The following is a 21,305-nucleotide window of genomic DNA, read 5'->3' as shown; positions in this document are numbered from 1 at the left end:
ATGCATACAGACAGAGGTATCCATAGTCTATTGTAAAGGTAACACAAATATGAATCAAAGACATGGAGGAAATAATGACCAGAAATGTCTTGAAGGTCTGCAAAGCCAGCTCATCAGGCCAAATTATCGTGATCTTTGACCTCATTAAATATTATATTCAGACCCACCTCTGTACTTTGGCTATTGGTGCTCATTTTGGAACCAGGAGAGCTTGAAGAGGAGTTGTTTTCAGCACAACTGGATGGCTCATTTCTAGAAACACTCCCATCGTCATCTGCCAGAAAAGAAACATCCCATTTAAATGAATTTTATCTTGAATCAATTGGATTTTGCACCTCCAAACTGTTTTTTACATTTTTTTTAAACAAGCAATTCATAAAAATATCATTCATAAGTCATAACTGAACTAACCAACCTTTTCAGAGGCCACCAACTGGTTGTACAGCCTAATAAGGGTTGAAACCCACAGGATTTAGTTATTGTGGTAAAAAAGTGCATTAATACAATCCAAGGTTTAATATAACATTTACGGTACAGACATTGTGAGGTTCGAGTCACATAAACACTAGAAACATAGTACATACAGATAGAGATATTAACCAAATGTAATTCTTTAAGTAAGTTGGTAAGGGATCACAAACAAATCTGCACAAAAACCAAAAGAGAGCTGGTCATTTATTATAATACCAGCCTTACCCTTTAAGCTTGCCCTTTCTTGTCTGTTCTTGAAACAAGATGTGCCTGTAGCCGAGTCCATTTCCGCACCGTCAGAACTGGAAGGTTCAAAGCCAGCTTCTTCGTCATCATCATCATCATCATTATCTGTATGAAATAAAGCACTCATTGTCAACTGTGACAAAGTATTTGTATTTGCATATCATTAAGTTTTTACCTCTTGCACTGCATTCCACTGATAAACAAAACATCTTACATGTATTTACAAAACCTTTGTTTCTGGGAATACCGGTAGTGCTTTATCACTATCATCTTAAGTAAGCAGACACCCCTAGATTTTTACATTATTTTCTGTATTCAGTGGGACTCAAACCCACAGCAGCCAGAGACCCTGGTTAACAAATACACTGCTGTAATGTATATGCAATGCATAATAATTGACATATGGAAATTTTGAAACGCTGTGAGGTACCAGGCACACACACACTGACACACACGCAGTAGAATGCTATGTACTCAACTGAACACATACAGACAGAGGTATCCATAGTTTATTGTAAAAAAAAAACACAAATATAAATCAAAGACATGGAGGAAGTAATGACCCGAAATGTCTTAAAGGTCTGAAAAGCCAGCTCATCAGGCCAAATTATCGTGATCTTTGATCTCATTTATTATAATAATCAGACTCACCTCTGACGCTTTGGCCTTTGATGCTGATTTTGGAACCAGGAATGCTTGAAGGAGACGTTTTCACCAATACTGGATGGCTCATTTTGAGAATCAGTTCAATCATTATCTGCAAAAAAAGAAACATCCCTTGTTAATGTATTTTATCTGTTATTATTGGGTTTTGCTCCTGCAAACGTTTTTTTTTAAAGCATGCAGTTAATAAAAAATATCATAAATAAGTAATAACTGAATTAACAATCTCAGAGGCCAAGACTGGTTTTAAGGCTTAAGTTGGGTTCATACCCACCGCATTTAGTTATTGTGGTCCAAAAAAGCAGTAATGCAATTCAAAGTTGTAGTATAACATTTACTGTTAAGACATTGTGAGGTACAAGGCACACAAACACACACTAGAAGCACATTACATACGGATAGAGGTATTGAAATCTTTAACTGAAAGGATTGATATCTGGAAATTTTGAAACGCTGTGAGGTACTAGAAACACACACACACACACACAGTAGAGTGCTATGTACTCAACTGAACACATACATACAGAGGTATCCATAGTCTATCGTAAAGGAAACAAATATATGACTTACAAACATGGAGCAAATAATGACCAGAAAAGTCTTAAATGTTTGCAAAGCCAGCTCATCAGGCCAAATTATCCTGATCTTTGACCTTATTTAATATTATAATCAGACCCACCTCTGACACTTTGGCCTTTGGTGCTCATTTTTAGGACCAGGAGAGCTAGAGGGGATGTTTTCAGCATACTGGAATGATGGCTCATTTCTAGAATAATGCCCGTCACCATCTCCCAGAAAAGAAACATCTCATGTCAATGTATTGTATATTGAATCAATTTGATTTTGCACCTCCAAACAGATAAACATGTTTTTTTAAGCAGTTCACAAAATTATTGTTCATAAGTCATAACTGAAGTAACTACCTTTTCAGAGACCACCAACCGGTTGTACGACATAATAAGGATAAAAACGCACAGCATTTAATCATTGTAATCAAAAAGTTCAGTAATGCAATCCAAAGGTGTAATATAACGTTAACTGTTCACACATTGTGAGGTACGAGGCACACACACACTAGATATACTAAATACAGATAGAGGTATTCACCAAAATGTAATTATTTAAGTAAGCTGATAAGGAATCACAAACAAATCTCCACAAAACCCGCAAAAGAGCTGATCATTTATTATAAAACCAGCCGTATCCCTTAAACTTGCACTTTCTAGTCTGTTCTTGAAACAAGATGTGCCTGTAGATGAGTCCTTTTCGGCATTTTTAGAACTGGAAGGTTCAAAGCCAGCTTCTTCGAACTCATCATCATCATCATCATTATCTGTATGAAATAAAGCACTCTCTGTCAACTGTGACAAATTATTTGTATTTGGCTTTTAATGTGCTTTAGCTCTTGCACTTCATTTCACAGATATACATACACACCATTTACATTACCTCTGTTTCTGGGAATACTGGTAGTGCTGTATCACTACCATCTTAAGTAAGCATATACCCCTATATTTACATGATTTTCTGTATTCAGTGGGACTCAAACCCAAAGCAGAAAGAACCCCTTGTTAACAAACACACTGCTGTAATGTACATGTATATGCGATGTATGTGGAATGATATTCAGAAATATTAAAACGCTGTGAGGTACCAGACACATTTACTGTTAAGACATTGTGAGGTACAAGGCACACAAACACACACTAGAAGCAAATTACATACAGATAGAGGTATTGAAATCTTTAACTGAAAGGATTGATATCTGGACATTTTGAAACGCTGTGAGGTACTAGAAACACACACACACACACACACACAGTAGAATTCTATGGACTCAACTGATCACATACAGACAGAGGTATCCATAGTCTATTGTAAAGGTAACAAATATATGAATCAACAAGAGATGTGTTGGCCAGAAACACAATGCCCCCTTCTGCGCCGCTTTGAAGCCATATATTTGAGCTTTGACCTTGAAGGATGACCTTGACCTTTCATCACTCAAAATGTGCAGCTCCATGAGAAACACATGCATGCCAAATATCAAGTTGCTATCTGAAGCGACATATATGTTATGAGCATTTTTCGAAACCTAAACGATTGGGTTCATATTGATAAAGAAGTTTGCAAAATATGAAAGCAATATGTCAAGGGACATTGAAAATATTTGAGGTGGTACGCAAACTTTAACATAGATTTATCAATATTTGCATATTCTAGGTGAAAAAAGGGCCATTATTCTTACAAAATGCTTGATACAGATGTCTTCTCTTTTAATAGGGTGTTGTCATGTTGGTAAAGAAGTATGCAAATTATTAAAGCAATATAACAAGGGACATAGGAAATATTTGGGGTGGTACGCAAACTTTAACATTTGCACACTCACGCTAACGTGACACCGACGCCGGGGTGAGTAGGATAGTTCCACTATATATATTTCATATATAATAGTCGAGTTAAAAAAGATTGTGGTTGGTGTTGATGAAAGATCAAAAGCTGTATCAATTAGATAAAAAATAATGAATGCCTTTTTCTGTGCAGTTCTTAGCTGCATCACACGCAAATCAATGACAGAGTGTTGAATTGAAATACAATGTAAATGATCAAATAAAAGTCAACTGGCTAGACACGAAAGAATCTGTACATATTTGAAATATGTATACGCACATTCTTCAAAAAAACCTGGTTTATATTTTGTTTACACATTACAAGTAATTTTATACAGCAATATTCAACACTAGTTCCTCCTTTATAGTGACGATCAAGATGGTGATGTCTATACGGAAACAGGTATTTTTCGCTGTTGTATGCCTGTTTGTTACTTTTGTTAAATTTGTAAATTCTGTTCAATTCCCAGCCATATCAGAAAGAAAGTGATTAGCGCTTATTTCTTATTAATGTTCGTGTTATACCTCGACTTAACTCACTTCCAACTTTCTTCTATGCGGAAGCAGTGATTTTAAGATTCGCGCTTGGAGTTTGTTACATTACCAGCAAAAATAGCCGTTTAAATCCATTTTATTTAAAAGTTTAAAAAACTATCAAAAAACTATCAAAGTAAAATAAACGGAAAACAGTATTATTTTACATATACCTATTGTCGTATTGTCCGCGGTCCGACGTCTTTCGCCAGTTATATATCACTACCATCTTAAGTAAGCAAAGAACGTTTTTACATGATTTTCTGTTTTCAGTGGGACTCAAACCCACAGCAGAGACCCTGATTAACAAACACACTAAGGTGGTGCGGTGGTCGAGTGGTAACACTCTGGTCTACCATTCCAGAGGTCCCCAGTTCAATTCCCGGCCGGGGCACTGGAAATTTCAGAAATGCTTCAAGTGTTTCCCACCCAACTAGAGATGTACTGGTATGAAACCCAGGTAATTCTCGCGTGTATTGGTGCTATACACTGAGCAGGTAAAAGAACCAAGGGATCTATTCGCAAAGAGCTAGGGTATCGCAACCGGATCCGTTGTATCCCAATACTGTCTCTTCTGCTTGCTGTCTCTTCAGCAAAAACCAAAGGACCCCATTAGAAATAAGTGGTTGCACTTTCATGGGATATCCTTGACTGCAAGGTCAAAAGAAATACATACTAGGTCACCATGGTGTAATGGATATGGTGTCCGCCTATCAACAGGGAGGTCACAAGTTCGATCCAAACAGTGGGAGTGTTCTTAAGATTTTCCCCAAAGACACCAAGTACTGGTTCTAGGCCCAGGAAACGGACTCAAGAGCGTTTCAATAAGCCTGTGGCTTTCTATGCCATCAAGCTAAATTAAATAGGTTTAAACTAACAAACACACTACTGGAATATTTATGCAATTTTTAAGGATTGACATCTGAAAATGTTAATACGCTGTGAGGTACAAGGCAAACACACATGCAGAGTAATGCTATGTACTCAACAGATTACATACAGACAAAGGTATCCATAGTCTACCGTAAAGGTAACAAGAATATCAGTAAAAGACATGGAGCAAATAATGACCAGAAATGTCTTAAAGGTCAGCAAAGCCAGCTCATCAGGCCAAATTATCATGGTCGTTGATCTCACTTATTATAATCAAAGTACTGGCAGTACTGGTGTGACGATGCTTTTGAAGAGGATGGATATAAAACATCAATTTAAGTTTATCTATATCACCACAATTGTGTATGTTGATACGAACATTTGGGTACGATAAAAAATTTGGGTACTAAAATTTTGGGTACGGAAAAAAAAATTGGTACAAAAAAAATTTGCGTACACAACATTTTTGGTACGAAAAAAAGTTTAGGGGTACGGGGAAGTAGTACCCGTGGGTAACTTGACCCATTGAGCGAAACTGGGAGGCGGGTCACATTCTTGTTCATTAAGTATGGCAATACATTCATGATGATTCTCGAAAGTAGGTATGAGCACATAGCCGGACCATGTGAGCTCAATCGTATGAGCACTTGACTATCCGAGTTCGCCCACGAACATATTGATAAGTTAACTAATAGCGAAATGACCTTATACATGTATATGCTGAAATCTAACAATCGAACGAAATATCAAACATGGTATGTACACTTAGGTGGTTGTGTAATTTCTGTTAGAATATCGTATTCGATATGTAAATTTTAAATGATTGTGCCCGCACTTGAGTTTGTTGCCTTGTTTGAGTCTATACGCGCCTAGGCTGCACCCAGTGTGTGTATTTGTGTTTTTTCAAGGTAATGAGTTACCTCCGCGCTGAGGCTGCGTAATGTTGGGACCCGGAGTGTGTCCAGCACTCTTACCTAATAAGATTAGATTGACGACAGTTGTGACGAATTTTGAATGATAGCTGCAATTTCCAGCTATTTGTTTTGTACTGAAATACTTTTTAATTTTTTATATGGTCAACTGCTGCGGGTGGGAGGGGGGGGGGGGTGGGGAATGAGATTTTCCGTAAAAAAAACAACTGTCAGAAATGGTGACCACAAAACATACAAAATATAACATTGCGCCGGCAGCGGGAATCGAACCGGTGTCGTAAAGGTGAAAAAGCGAACGTCCTTACCACTGCGCTAGCGGGACGGACAATTACGTAAAAAAAATGTTGTTTTATCTATATATATCATAGCAGTTCAGCGTTTACAATTTGCAGGTTCGAAATCGTTCGCATTCTTTAGTTTTGTGATCACGTAAAAAGTTAATTTTACATGTTTTTATTCGCAATTTATTTACTAAATCGAGAACAAATATCAAACAAAATAGAGAAAATATACAGTTGTTTCATTGTTCCATAAAAATAGAATAGATGTTAAAATACTAATTTGAAATTAACATTCTGATACACTTATTGAATCTGTTTCCCCAGGATATGCTGTTCTATTAATATTTACCTTTATCAACACGAACGACAACTCTGCTAGGAGAATGTTATCAATGAAAATCAACGAGCAATCTCCTACGCAGTGGCGAATGCCAAGGGAAGTAACTGAAAAATGGAGTTATCTCAATCAGACTGGCTCGGTCTTTTACATAGGTCGCCATTGTGAAGAATTTTTTTACTGGTTATCAAACCTTGGACGCTGCTGTTCCAGCATCGTCAATAATCAGACGCCCCTCTAAGACTTTGACCTCTGGTGCTCTTTTGGAACCAGGAGAGTTTGAATGAAGAGTTCTTTTCAGCATATTGGATCAATTTGGATGGCTCATTTCTAGAATCACTCAATTCTTTATCTGCCATGTTACTGAATTGTATCGTTTATTAATTGAGTTCTGCTCCTGCAAACCGTTTTTTTAAATCAAGCAGTTCACAAAAGGATCATTCATAAGGCATAACTGAAGTAACCACCTTCTCAGAGGACACCGACTGGTTTTACGGCCTAATAAGGGTTTAAACCCACCAAATTCACAAAAAATGTAAAACTTTAAGTTGGTAAGGATTGACATCTTGACATGCCAATACACTGTGAGGTACCAGGCACACACACACACACACAGTAGAATGCTATGGACTCAACTGAATACATACAGACAGAGGTATCCATAGTCTATTGTAAAGGTAATAAAAAATATATGAATGAAATACATGGAAGAAAGACCAGAAATGTCTTAAAGGTCTGCAAAGCCAGCTCATCGGGCAAAATTTCATGATCTATGACCTCTTTTAATATAATATTCAGACAGACCACTGACGCTTTGGCCTTTGGGCTCATTTTGGAACCAGGAGAGCTTGAAGAATTGTTTTCAGGAAATAATGATTGGCTCATTTCTAGAACCAACCCCATCATCATCTGCTAGTAAAGAAACACCCAAATATCAATATCAGTATTAAAAACAATTACTTCGAAAGCTGTTTTCTAAGTTAATTCATGTAACAGACCCTTTGAAAATTTGTTTTGCACTTTGATGAGCCAGGTTTGTTTTAACAACATATCTAACAAAAACAAGAGAGCCATCACAGCTCTATATGGCACATCTAAGGAACATGTCTAAAAACGTAAACTCTGCTGATTCCTATGCAATTATGTTTTCAAGACCTGACTATAATCAGTACAGCATAGACTTAACAGGCATTTGACTTAACAGGGATATAATTTTAAACCTGTGTGACAAATATTCAAAATTTTCAACTTGTATGCTTTCCGACCTAAGAATCTCAGATCATTATAATCTCACCATCCACTAAAGCTCACTTTGTAAAACATGTACTATAGGTTAGTGTTAAGAAAAAAAAGCAGAAGCCAAATTTCAGCGTTAAGATGATAACCCACATAACTCAGATAATTTTCTGGAAATATGAGTGTAGACGTTTATTTGTGTGTGTAACAAACAAAGAAAGAATGAAGAATATAATTATTATCATAAATGTATTAGTATCCACAAGAATCTTATTTAATTATCAATCAAACCGCATTTAAATAAAGTATTTTTCGCCTCAAATTCAATGCTTCATTTATGTTTTTTCATTTGATTTTTATTTATTTTCATGCATTGACACTAACAATATACAATGTGAGAGCCTTTCCTAACGAGGCCCAGGTCCTTGCAAGGAGGGTGTTGCCATACCCTCCCCCCCCCACCCAAGCTCCTCTCACCAATATTTTTTACGAATGTATTTGTCAAACAACGGAGTCTGGTGCTTTTTTGCTCTTTTCAAATACATGCTCTGCGATGTGTAAGTCATAGAGCGACGTACTTTTTTAAATAATGGATCAATACTTTCCCATTACACCGTATGTCACATTGTGCATTAATTCTGATATATTTTATTATTCTAAAATACTACATGTACTGGGTTGAACATCTATACTTAGTTACTGCACGTGGTTTGTTGCAACATGCACAATGACCATGTGGGGAAATAAATTTTTTAACCCATAAAATTGTAAAAATTCGCAGAAATCGAATATTCTATTACCCCCATGTGGCATTTATGTCGATAACATTCAGAAGTAGGTACCTGTACACTGAAGTAGGTTCCGTGTGTTTTTTTTAAGTATGGAATATTCATACGCTTATAGTAAAACGTGTTTTTTTTTACATTCACCATTTTCTTTAACATTTTCAACTTAAATATCCAGCTGCATGATTTAATCGCGAGTGTTCGTTTTTGTGATCGGGAACACTAGAATAGCATGTATGGGTTGGCATGTAAACCTCTTTAAAGTAACAGAATACTAGGGCTTAAATATTAACTTTAACACCGTCAACTAAGACTTAATTAATATCGTTATAGAGGGCATACATTTTTTTGTAACATAGATGTTTCTGAATGAAATATTTAAGGACATCTGTGCATTTGTCCAAGATCTTTTCTGGTTATATTTAAACTTAACTATAACATTTTCAATATGATGACAACCACAAAATTGAACATTTTTCATCGCTTTATAGACTACAGAACTACTCCAGTGCAATGAGGTATCACAAGTTTGTGACAAACATTGGGGCGCTCTTCACACCATGGAGATTGAAATTTATGTTCTTATTTTCAGACTGGTGGTGGGGAATGCGTTCAATCTGACTGAGCAGTTGTTATTTTAATTTGTCAAAGGCACTCATGGGTAGTACTTATACCAAATTTCACCGAAAATGTAAGATTGTTTAACACATCGCGTCATTTTCAAAAAATATTTTTTGAGCAACACACAATGTTGGTATTAAAAACTCACTTGTTTACATATGGCAACGAATCCAAAACAAGAGCACCGCATAACCGGTGCCACGCTTGGCTACGGGTGAAGTTTTGAATAAATGAAAGGTTGTCAGATTATATCTTTTTTAAAGGTCACAGTGACCTTGACCTTTGACCTAGTGACCCAAAAATGAGTGGCGTGTAGAACTCATCAAGGTGCATCTACATATGAAGTTTCAAAGTTGTAGGTGGAAGCAATTTGATTTTAGAGCCAATGTTCAAAACCTTAACAAAATGTTAAGGTTTAAGCACGACGTGGACGGCGGATGGCAGACGACACGACAAGCTGGCTATGACAATACCTCGGGTTTTCTCCGAAAATGCCGAGCTAAAAACAGGAACTGGTAACTGGCTTGTTGTGAAAACAACAGAGGTTTAACACTTTATAAATTACCGGACAGTAAGTCAGATGATAATGGATTTCACAGTTGGCATCTTTAATTTTTTTGTTGGCAATGTCCGACATGCAACGAACTTTAGCCATGTCTGATTTAGGGAGTGAAAACATCACATCTGATTCACTCCGATCTTGCCCAAGGCTTGCTAAAGAAAAGCGTACAGTTTATATAGTATTGACAGACCTGTACGCTGAAGCTGACCCCATATCAAAAGTCAACCAGAGTCGTAACATATTTATGTCATGCTATAAATCAAAGACAATTCATTTTCTTGGATACTTTCTACATATATTGGTGAATGAATATAAATTACTGCATGGAGGCATATTTTAAGGTACAAATGTTTCAAATGCATCTTACAATAGATGAAAATAACTATCATCAGCCTGAAATTCACAATTTTGACGCCATTGTCGCTTTGTCACGTGACGAGTTTTCATTTGGATACGTTTAGATCGACCTTGTAATTTTTTCTGAAATGGTAAACATTACATTCGTTTTCTGATATTTATTATTTGTGAATAACAACTTATGTCTGGTGGATTAAAGTACTGATTTCAAAGTGAATCAGGTAATTTTAAATATTTTACTTTAGAGTTTGAATTTACACTACAATTTGTTAAAGCGGATATTTACGTTTTTTTATATGTGTTTAATTGTAATATACTGATAAAATATGTGACAATAACACAAAATAGGTAAGACAAATTATACATTAAAGCCGAATTTCATAAAATGCAGCAAAGACAATAAGCGCCCCGAGCAGATTGTGACGTACATATTTTCCTAAAATAACCGAAGCATTCGTCTTTGTATTAGGATCGGAGTTAGTGTTTGTGTGTATTATGAATAGATATCGTTGCAGGAATTCAAATAAACCGTTAAACTAAGTTTAGATTCACATCGTCGTACATGTCTGGTATACATGCTGGTGAATTCGGCTGTACAGCCGTTTTCAATTTCAGGATTAAATATCTGGCTTAGTTCGCATTTTTCGACACATGTTCTTCTTAACTTTTTTTTAAATTTATATTGAAATATATATATATAATAAGTTTTTTTAAACATTTTATATAAATTCATAAATATTTGACAAAATCGTATATACCCGCTTTAACAAAACAAGCAAGAATAATTCGAAATACCGGGAAATGTCTATCTGAATTTGAAAACACTTGAGCACATGGTATATTACTAAAAATAGAAATAACGTCATATGACCATGAAATCTCGGGAGATTCACCAGAGCTCCAGATAAAGGCCGAACAGCCGGAAATACGCCTTTTTCATGAAGAGTTACGCATTTATTTTTATAAACTGGACGTACAATTACGACATTAATATCTGTTTTACGCATTTACGAAAACAATCTGGCCGTACCGATACGTCTGCGAGGCTTATTTGTTGGTCTCTAACCTAACGGCGCTTTTCGTTAATTTAAATTTCCGAAAAGTTGTAGACTTGGTTCATATATTAATGCCTATTCTGTCGCGTGATTTCCTGTAACTTATAAATCCGTCAAAAACAATATGTCTGCGCGCAATGTAATGCTGGTTTAACCGAAAGGAGTTCAAAACAACACTTTGTTGTCATATAATGACTACATACGGTGTCGTCTAATCATCCTGACATTAAATCTGTAAACCCAGAAAAAGACATTGTCGCTCCAATATTAAACGATTTGATTGCATCGGTGGCTTTAAACGTTAGAAAACACAATGGGAAACGGAGGAGACAGTGAAATAAGTGTTCATTTACTTAGCTTACTAGGTGGCTTGTGTTTTCTTGTCAAGAAAAATGAAGGAATAGTATTAGTCATGAGTTTTAATGTGTAGTTGTATTTGCATCATAATTCAGAATGGAAAACCTTATACAGTAACTGTTTAAGAAGCTAAATATATTTATTATAATTGCTGCAAATGTTTCTGTAAAGTCAGTTATACACCCTTCAATATTCAAGAACACGGGTAGTACAGTACTACCTGTATTTTTGGATATGGTAGTACAGGTACTAATTGATTTTAAGCGTTACTCCTTTTCTTTCTGTCAGTGGCAGTACCGTTACTAATTTCACAAATCCTTATCTGGAGCTCTGGATTCACATTTGGAAAATGTCTGTTGCATCACTGTTTTTCTCGATATGTTGAGCAGAGAATAAGTTTTAAATGTTTAAGATAGTATTTTGTGAAAGAATATATCAGTTAAATGTGAAAAATGTGGATCTTTCTGATAATGTGGTTGATTTGGGCCAATAACTGCTTTTAAAAGCTGTTTTGGACCGGTCTTTGTTAACTGTCAACTTTACAGGAGTTTCTGGTTGACTTTCCTTATGGGTTTGATCCATAACTTTAAAGTCGCGCCAGTCAAAATTAATAAAATGCAAAAATCCTAAGTTATGGTACCCAGAACTAGCCCAAGGCTTAAGGACATATCACTTCCTGAAATGGTCAAAGTGGGTGGGGTAATGTTAAAGAATAATTCCTTATAAAAGCATTCTATATTAAGTTTGGAGCTATATGCATAATAAAAAATAGCATATACTTCAGTGATACATGAACCAGTTGTAATGAAATCTTTCAAAAAGAGTAAATAATCACATATTTTCACCTTTAAAACCACTTTCTTCCTGGGCGACCAAAGTCCTTATTTTCTTATTTTCTTCATAAATTCACTGTTACCAGCTGGAACATACATCACTGTAGAACAAAGTGTTAGAGTATTATTAAATTTAACACACTAGAAACACTGAAAGAAACATTCTTTTTTGTAAGAAAAAATGTAAACAACTGAACGTATAAAAACTAGCGCGAAACGACTGTCCTGTTTATTTCTTGTAAGAATTGCAGTAAATAATGATCGATTAAAGTAAGGAGAAAATCTACTAAATGACGAGTAATTAACTGTTATTTATTATTACATAAAAACACGATGTCATTATTTATTTCTTTTATGTTAAGAAAAAATACTGTTGAAAATAACTGTGTGCTCGTAACTCACCTAAACCAGTTGCTGACCGATTCACCGAGGTCATCTCTATATAGGGAGTAACGATAGATAAGGGGAGGTAACCAATCTACTCGGTAAATAGGTCAGTAACTGGTTTCCAGATTTATCTGCGCGCGCTCGTTTTCGAAACGGGAACCAAAAAAGCTTCTGAGATGGATGTCAAGTGTGTGGGGTCACACTCTGACACACAAACCAGTACTACAACGTTATACCGAGGTACCCGTAGAAACGAGCGGAAATTGTGTACACTGGTTTTAACAAGCGGTTGGCGAGGTACACGTACCGAGGTCTAGGGAAAAGTACCTCGCTATTTTTTGGTACCTCGAAGTGTGGCTGTGTACTTCTATGAAGTACCTCGATGTGTGATATAAACCAACACACACACACACACACACACACACACACACACACACACACACACACACACACACACACACACATACTTGTAAAACCTTCCAACCGGGGAAATGTGTTCTAAACCTACCAACCGGGGACCACCATTTCCACATGTTCTAGAAAGCTGAAAGTGATAAAGAACAGACAAGTTTCGAACCTAAAATACGATTTTGACATAAAAATTATGATAAATAGGGTAATAAATCAAAGAAAATTTTACATGCACACCGGGGAATTATGTGCGTACCAAATGAGGAACTGCGATGTGTGCCAACTGGGGAACGGTGTATACCAACAGGGGTACTAAGTGCGTACCAACTGTGGAACTTCAATGTGTACCAACTGGGGAATGGTGTATACCAACAGGGGAACTTAGTGCGTTCCAACTGTGGCACTTCAATGTGTTCTAACTGGGGAACGGTGTATACCAACAGGGGTACTATGTGCGTACCAACCGTGGAACTTTAATGTGTGCCAACAGGGGAATTGTGTTAACCAAGAGAGGAACTTACGCGCGCTATTACCGTGGAACTTCAATAATGTCTAACGGGAAATTTGCGTTTACCAACAGGGGTAATTGTGTGTAATCATGGTACCGTTGTTAATAGGACAATGGCGTGCACGTTCATGGATAATATTTAAGTTAGTACAAAAATTGAAAAGAATATGTATGAAACAATATTTAAATTAAATATGTTTATCATATGACCTTATATGAGTTATACAAAAATGCCTTATTTGATTGACTCAAATATTATTCACATCAAAATAAGCATAAGAGACAAAACGCAAATCAAACAATACATTTATGACTTCATTAGCTATAAGCCGACTACAAGAATGCAAGTGCTGCATTATACTATAACAATCATGGTGCAATTAATCAACAAATGAATACAATTCGTTCTTAAAACTAAAAAATAATGTTATTTTTTTCAGGCCACGCTATTTGTCAAACCGAATGAAGGAGAGGGGAAGCCGGCTTAATTGTTTAATTCCTTTTTTCCATCAGAAAAAAGCATTCACGATTGTCACGTACTATGAAGTTTTTTATCCTAAAAGTAGAACTGTCCATATGCATGTAGATTGAGTAGGGTAAATTTACTTTTTCCTTACTCTGACATTATAAAATAACTCATGCATTTAATCCCCTGAAACAGGTAAACATCAGAAAATTCATTCACACGCATGGCAACTTCCGCTTCACTTAAATTGTCTTAAATACATTTATTGCATTTTCAAAAATAATAAAATCTATAACTTTAAACAACCATGAACGTTTTACAACGAATGTGGCGAGGCACTACAAAACACTAATAATTAAATATGAACCAAAGCAAACACTTATCAAACACGTAGTTTAATATTATTTTAAATCACTTACATTATAGTATATAAACTTACTGGGAGTGCACATGTGGATCAATTGTTAGACCCTTGTTGGTGCCAACTTAAAAATAATATGTACCAACAGGAAAATTATAACAGTGTGACTCAATTCTGAATATACAGCACCAAATCGAACAAGATCAATTTCGCATACATGTCAAAACACTTAATTACATTCCAGATGGCAGATAACATGGTTAACATAATGATTAATCACTTAAAACAACCGACATTATAGCATCATATCGCAAAGTGTATAAACATGATTAGTTATTAGCTTTGTGCATGAATTTACATATCACATATAAATATATGTTTCAAATATGTTTTGTTCTAGGTAATCTACAGCTTGTTCAAGTGTGTGTATATGAAGAGTTTTCGAAAACAACAAGTAAATAGCTTGTGTTAGAATGCATAAAAGAGGTCAGTCGCAAACGCGATAAATTGTTTTAACAATATCTTAGTCTGGGAAATGGGTATGTTAATTGATCTTTAACCATAAATGAGACAAAAACATAACTAAATCTGGCATCTTAGTAATTTTCATCGTCGTTGAATTATAAACTTCAATTAAAAACATGGGAAAAAATGCATAACTCCTCGTGAATTTTTGTAGATCAAGCAATTTTGATATGAAAAACATATAAACATACCAATTATATACACAAAGCAAATATGTGAATTGATAGCTAATGTGAATATCAACACGCAAAACAAATGTGTAGGAAATTATTGTAATATTTTACAACTATTTAATCAATTCTAGTGCGATATTTACGCAATAATTTACATTTTGGTAAATTTTTACTTTAAAATAACTATTAAGTACTCAACTGCAAGTCAGACACCTGTCATTCAAAACAAATTTTGTAAAATTGAAAAAATATTCATTTGTATTCTTCATATTGTAGCAGTAGTTTAGCAGTAGTTTTTATGTTATTTACATTTATCTTATTACATCTAAAAGTGTTTGTTTGTTATGCATGAACAAAATGTTTGTTTCCATTTATCCGACTGAATTTTTTTGTGCCTTCTCTGAACGTTTAGCCTTCTAGATTGATTTGTTATCATGTTTGCTATATTCATTCATATTCACCAAGTTTAGGGTAAAAAATAACTTGTATAGTGAGTAACTCGTAGAAACTCGTAATAGAAAGTACAAAGAAACACTCTTTGGCCGAACTATATACCAATCCTAATTTGTTCGGCGATATGATTATTAACAAATATCGTTTTTGACTGAACCGTATTAATAAAACATTCAAATACAATAAGCACACATATATCTTTTTCGAAAAGAGTATATAGAACAAGAAAACACAAAAAAGTGGCAACTTCATCCTTTAACGTATTCTCCTAAACGTGCATTATATGTGTAATATTTTTGTAAGTTAAAAGTCCCCGTCGCTTTTTTGTTTCAATTAAATTTCTGCAAAAGTCTTTGACAATTTTCCAACTTCTGTTGTGAAGGTCATTCTCACTTTCAATACATGCAAGTATTTCTTTTTTCCCTGGTAATTTACCCATTATCAAAAAACGATCAAAGTGTCTGTGAACAGCTCCTTTTTCGTTTTCACTCCATTGCTTTTTGGCTGCTTGTTTTGTTCTCCTGGTATTGGAAGTACCCTTTTCTGTACATGGATAATCAAACACCATATGACGTCGCTAACTGCCATGTGTAAGATATTCATATTAAATATATATACTTCAGTACAATTTTTCATAGCAAATTTCGACAAAAGCGTCCAGGTACTTACGGCACCTGATAATGACATCGATGTCACACGACAAATTTGGAAACATTATTTTGCCTTATGAATCAAACAATTACTTTTTTAAAGATTGGCTGAATACACCGACGTAGCATGTCATAACATATACCAGGTTGTTCCAAACATGTTATCAAAGTTCGAAAAAGTATACAATGAATATTTTTACAGATACTAATAAGACAAAACGTATGCACGGTTAAATGAAAGGTATTGTACTTCTCTGGACAAATGTGTTGGAAGGAAAAAGAACTGGTGAACGGACTGTGGTTCACGGTAAATCCTGTATGTATTGTGCGGTGGTGGGTATAAAATGAACTATCTTTTCTTACCCATGTCAGAATGTATCGTATAGTAAACTATCGAGTAGACGCTATTGTTTTTTTTGTCGTTAAGATAAAATATCAACCAATGTCCATATGTAACACGCAAGTTAAATTTCCTAATGTCTCAGAGTTTCATACACAGTAATTGGCAGCGTATAAGTCTAATACTGAAAATTAAAATTAATGACATTACACTTCTTGGATAAGCGATAATTAACGTTTTTTGTGATTATGATGAAGTCGATGTTTATAGACTACAGTGGTTAATACACATGCTCATCAGTTTCATTGACAGGTGTAAGTTCTAAATTCTTTGTGTATATGAAGATTTTGAAAGACAAGTAGTTCATAGTCACTACAACTGGTAAACAATATTTTATTCTTTTAAAATTCGCGTAACCCAGTTACCAATTAGCATCACCCGGAATAAATATTGGCACAATATAATTTAAGGCAAAATTACGCCCATTTCACTGAAGAATAAACCAAACCAGAAAATACCCCTTAGTAGCTTCGACATAGTGAAATATTACAAACCGTCTCATCGCTTTCTTCCGTGTGTACGGATGTTGTTTGTCCTGGTTCCTGGCTGTCAATAGATCTAGTAGTCAGTGTGTTGCCTATTCAAAAACAACAACAAAAAATGGTATAACACATAATTTAGTCAGAGTTAAAAAGTTTGTTATTCATGAAACCATTTAGTTCAACGCATTTGTATTAATGCATGTGTAGTAATAACAAATCACTGTGAAACATACCCATTTTTTGTTCCGTGCATTTCTGACAATTCAAATAACAAATACACATTATCAGACAGACCGCATTAAAGTAGAGCTTGACGACGTTCAATGATTAAACATTTTAATTTACGGCAAAAAGATATTTGAATATCTGTATTTAAAATGAATAACTCATGAATGAACATGAATGTAATCATAAAACTGATTGGCTATATTTATAAGAATAATAATTCAAAAGACATTTAAAGCTAATTTAAAATGGGATAAATATCAGTGATAAATCCATCACAGATGACATCTTTACAATAGAATGTACCTTTCTCCATGGAAGTGTTGGTACTCCATAATCATATCGGAGTTCCTCGCCAATTGCAATGTCTCTGTCGGCGAAAGTGCATAGATGGGGAGTTTGGTTGACTTCAACTATTTTCATTACACATTTTTGTTTTGCGTCTCCATTTTCGGCATCATTTATCATTCGACTCTCATGAAATATATCGTTGGTAGCGTCAATGCTGAATAAGACATTTAAATAAACACTTCTGGTGCTTTAAACTAAAATAACTCGCATGCCATTTTTAATTATTATGGTGAAAAAACTAAAGATAATTCTTCTTCTAATGGCGTGATTTAAACGTTTGATGTGCAAAGTAAAGATAATTTGTAGTTACCAGCAAGATTTGTCTCTGTATTTAAAAAAGTAAATGAAGCTGCCTTAACCCCCCCTTTTCATACTCCTTTTCTAATTGCCGTGCATGTTTTACTCGTGTTATCAGAGCCCCTTTGTATTCGAGAAGAAAGTCTCCTTTTTTTAAAGGCTCAGTGGCCAAGACTCCTTCGTCTGAAATATTTATATTTTTAGACAATTTATATTAATAATCATTTTGGTCATATAATTGAAGGCTAGATATAGGCGCCAATAGTGTTTTATTCATAAATAATCAATAAATCTTTATGCTACTTCCATACTTCTTCCCAGTATTAAGTAACCCAATAGTCCATGTTTGTTTTCTTCTTTTTAATGGAAAGGGGCTACGATGTTCTTTTATAATTTCTAAACGACTTTAAACATAACCATATACAAAAATATTTGTACCTATGACATCATTGACGGTTTTTACTTCAAAACCTGGTGGATCAACGTAATTCTAACAGTACGTTCTTGCGAGATCAAGGGTACTTGGACCCTTTTGGCTACTAAATGTAAAAATGGAAATGTCGATGAGAAAAACAACAAGAGCAGTCAGAAGACAGCGCGCTCGACTATTCAAGTGCTTGACAGTATAAAGTAAGCCACCATGGGGAAATTGTTCATATTCAATAAGGTCAAGGTACTATAGTCATATTCTAACTGGAAGAGGACCATAATTGAAACATATTGATCCAATGTCAATGTCATGTAACTTGTGAATATGTTACTATGTCGTAATAAATAAGCTTAAACCAAACATATTGATCGCTTATGTTTTAAAGAAGTGGTACATTATAGACGATTTTGAGTTCAGGTTTCCAAAAAACATATGTATTGAACATTTGTAAAGACATAAAACAAACTAATAAGATTGTATTTCAAGTTTGATAGCAATAGCTTGGGTCGGTAGGTTAGACGGTCTTAAGAAAAAAAATGCTTTTTTTAACATGTTAAAAAAATAAGGACAACAAAAACATTTTTTTTTGGGGGGGGGGGGTAAGTGTTGTTTTGTCAAAGTATGAATCAAATCTGATCCTAAATAAAGAAGTTATGGCAATTTAATCAAAATTTATTAATTTGACCTTCAGATTCAAGGTCCAAAGGTCAAGGTAAAATTCAACTTGCCAGGTGCAGTACCCTCATGATAGTAAGAAAGTATTTGAAGTTTGAAAGCAATAGCCTTGATACTTTAGAAGTAAAGTCGATGTAAACACAAAATTTAACAAAATAGTCAAAGTTTCTAAGTGGAAAAAGGGCCATAATTTTTACAAAATGCTTGTTACAGTTGTCTGCTCTTGTTTATAGATTGGGGTCATGTTGGTCAAGAAGTATGCAAAATATGAAAGCAGCATGTCAAGGAACAATTAAAATATTTGAGGTGGTACGCAAACTTTAACAAAGAATTATTAATAATATGCATATTCTAAGTGGAAAAGGGGGCCATAATTCTTACAAAATGTTGTTTACAGTAGTCTGCTCTTGTTTATAGATTGGGGTCATGTTGGTAAAGAAGTATGCAAAATATGAAAGCAATATGTCAAGGGACAAAGAAAATATTAAGGTAGTACGCAAACTTTAACATAGAATAACCAATAATATGCATATTCTAAGTGAAAAAAGGGGCCATACTTCTTACAAAATGCTTTTTACAGTTGTCTGCTCTTGTTTATAGATTGGGGTCATGTTGGTTAAGAAGTATGCAAAATATGAAACCTTATGTCAAGGGGCAAAGAAAATATTTTAGGTGGTACGCAAACTTTAATAAAGATTTATCAATAATATGCATTATCTAAGTGGAAAAGGGGCCATAATTCTTACAAAATGCTTGTTACAGTTGTCTGCTCTTGTTTATCGATTGGGGTTATGTTGGTAAAGAAGTATGCAAAATATAAAAGCAATATGTCAAGGGACATAGAAAGTATTTGCGGTGGTACGTAAACTTTAACAAAAATTTATCAATAATATGCATACTTTAAGTGGAAAAAGGGGCATAATTCTTACAAAATGCTTGTTACAGTTGTCTGCTCTTGTTTATAGATTGGGGTCATGTTGGTAAAGAAGTATGCTAAATATAAAAGCAATATGTCAAGGGACATAGACAATATTTGAGGTGGTACGCAAACTTTAACATTCCAACGCTCACGCTAACGCCGACGCCGGGGTGAGTAGGATAGCTCCAATATATATATATATATATATATATATATATATATATATATATATATATATATATATATATATATATATATAACTAACGAAAAACTGCCTAGAGCTCTACTTTGTTTAACGTTTATTTATAAAATATATTCGTGAAATATGTACCGTAAAACAAGCTTTGTAATCAAATGATATTTATATAAATCGATCTTTAGAATTCGTCTTCCGGTATTACTTTAACGTTTACATAAAAACGCTTTTTAATAGTAATTGTAAGTTGAAAACATAATTAAAAAACTTACCTTAGTTTAATGCGTTTGTTCGCTCGAAACTCCATTTTTCCAACTTACTTTCACTAAATGATATAAATACCGAGTGTATGATTTTTAAACAGCGCAACCGGGGAACTGTTATATGCCTGGATACACACTCGATTGTAATTTGGTCAAGATTTGTGTATATTTTGTGCATGCCACAAACCCGCTAATCGGGGAAGGCGTTGGATTTCTAATTTAAATTGACAGTTTGGTATTTTATACACGTAGATTAGAGATTTGCGCCTAAAACCAACCGGGGAATTCCCCGGTTGGTAGGTGTTCCCCGGTTTGTTGGTGTGTATTCATACGATTTTCCCCGGTTGGTAGGTTTTACAAACTCACACACACACACACACACACACACACACACACACACACACACACACACACACACACACACACACACACACACACACACACACACACACACACACACACACACACACACACACACACACACACACACACACACACACACACACACACACACACACACACACACACACACACACACACACACACACACACACACACACACACACACACACACACACACACACACACACACACACACAC

General features: G+C 34.9%; 1 protein-coding gene and 1 long non-coding RNA gene across 2 annotated transcripts in view; both read right to left on the bottom strand.

The window, feature by feature from the left end:
- The window catches only part of LOC127867045 (uncharacterized), a 49,769-nt gene that overhangs the window by 11,524 nt on the left and 16,940 nt on the right, over positions 1-21,305 (bottom strand). Inside the window, exons 6-7 of the mRNA XM_052407970.1 lie at positions 697-822; positions 168-274 (exon numbers count right to left, since the gene is read on the bottom strand). Coding sequence (XP_052263930.1) covers positions 168-274; positions 697-822 — 233 coding nt within the window. The remainder of the gene's footprint in view (positions 1-167; positions 275-696; positions 823-21,305) is intronic.
- LOC127867065 (uncharacterized) lies at positions 15,722-18,162 on the bottom strand. Its single transcript, XR_008043249.1, has 3 exons — positions 17,881-18,162; positions 17,362-17,444; positions 15,722-16,360 (listed from the first exon to the last, which is right to left on the bottom strand). It is a non-coding gene; the product is annotated as an uncharacterized LOC127867065 (long non-coding RNA).

This window comes from Dreissena polymorpha, chromosome 2 (assembly GCF_020536995.1).
Source record: "Dreissena polymorpha isolate Duluth1 chromosome 2, UMN_Dpol_1.0, whole genome shotgun sequence".
NCBI classification, from domain to species: Eukaryota; Metazoa; Mollusca; class Bivalvia; order Myida; family Dreissenidae; genus Dreissena; species Dreissena polymorpha.
The sequence above is the reverse complement of the archived record's forward strand: the minus strand, read 5'-3'. Positions and strand labels throughout refer to the sequence as shown.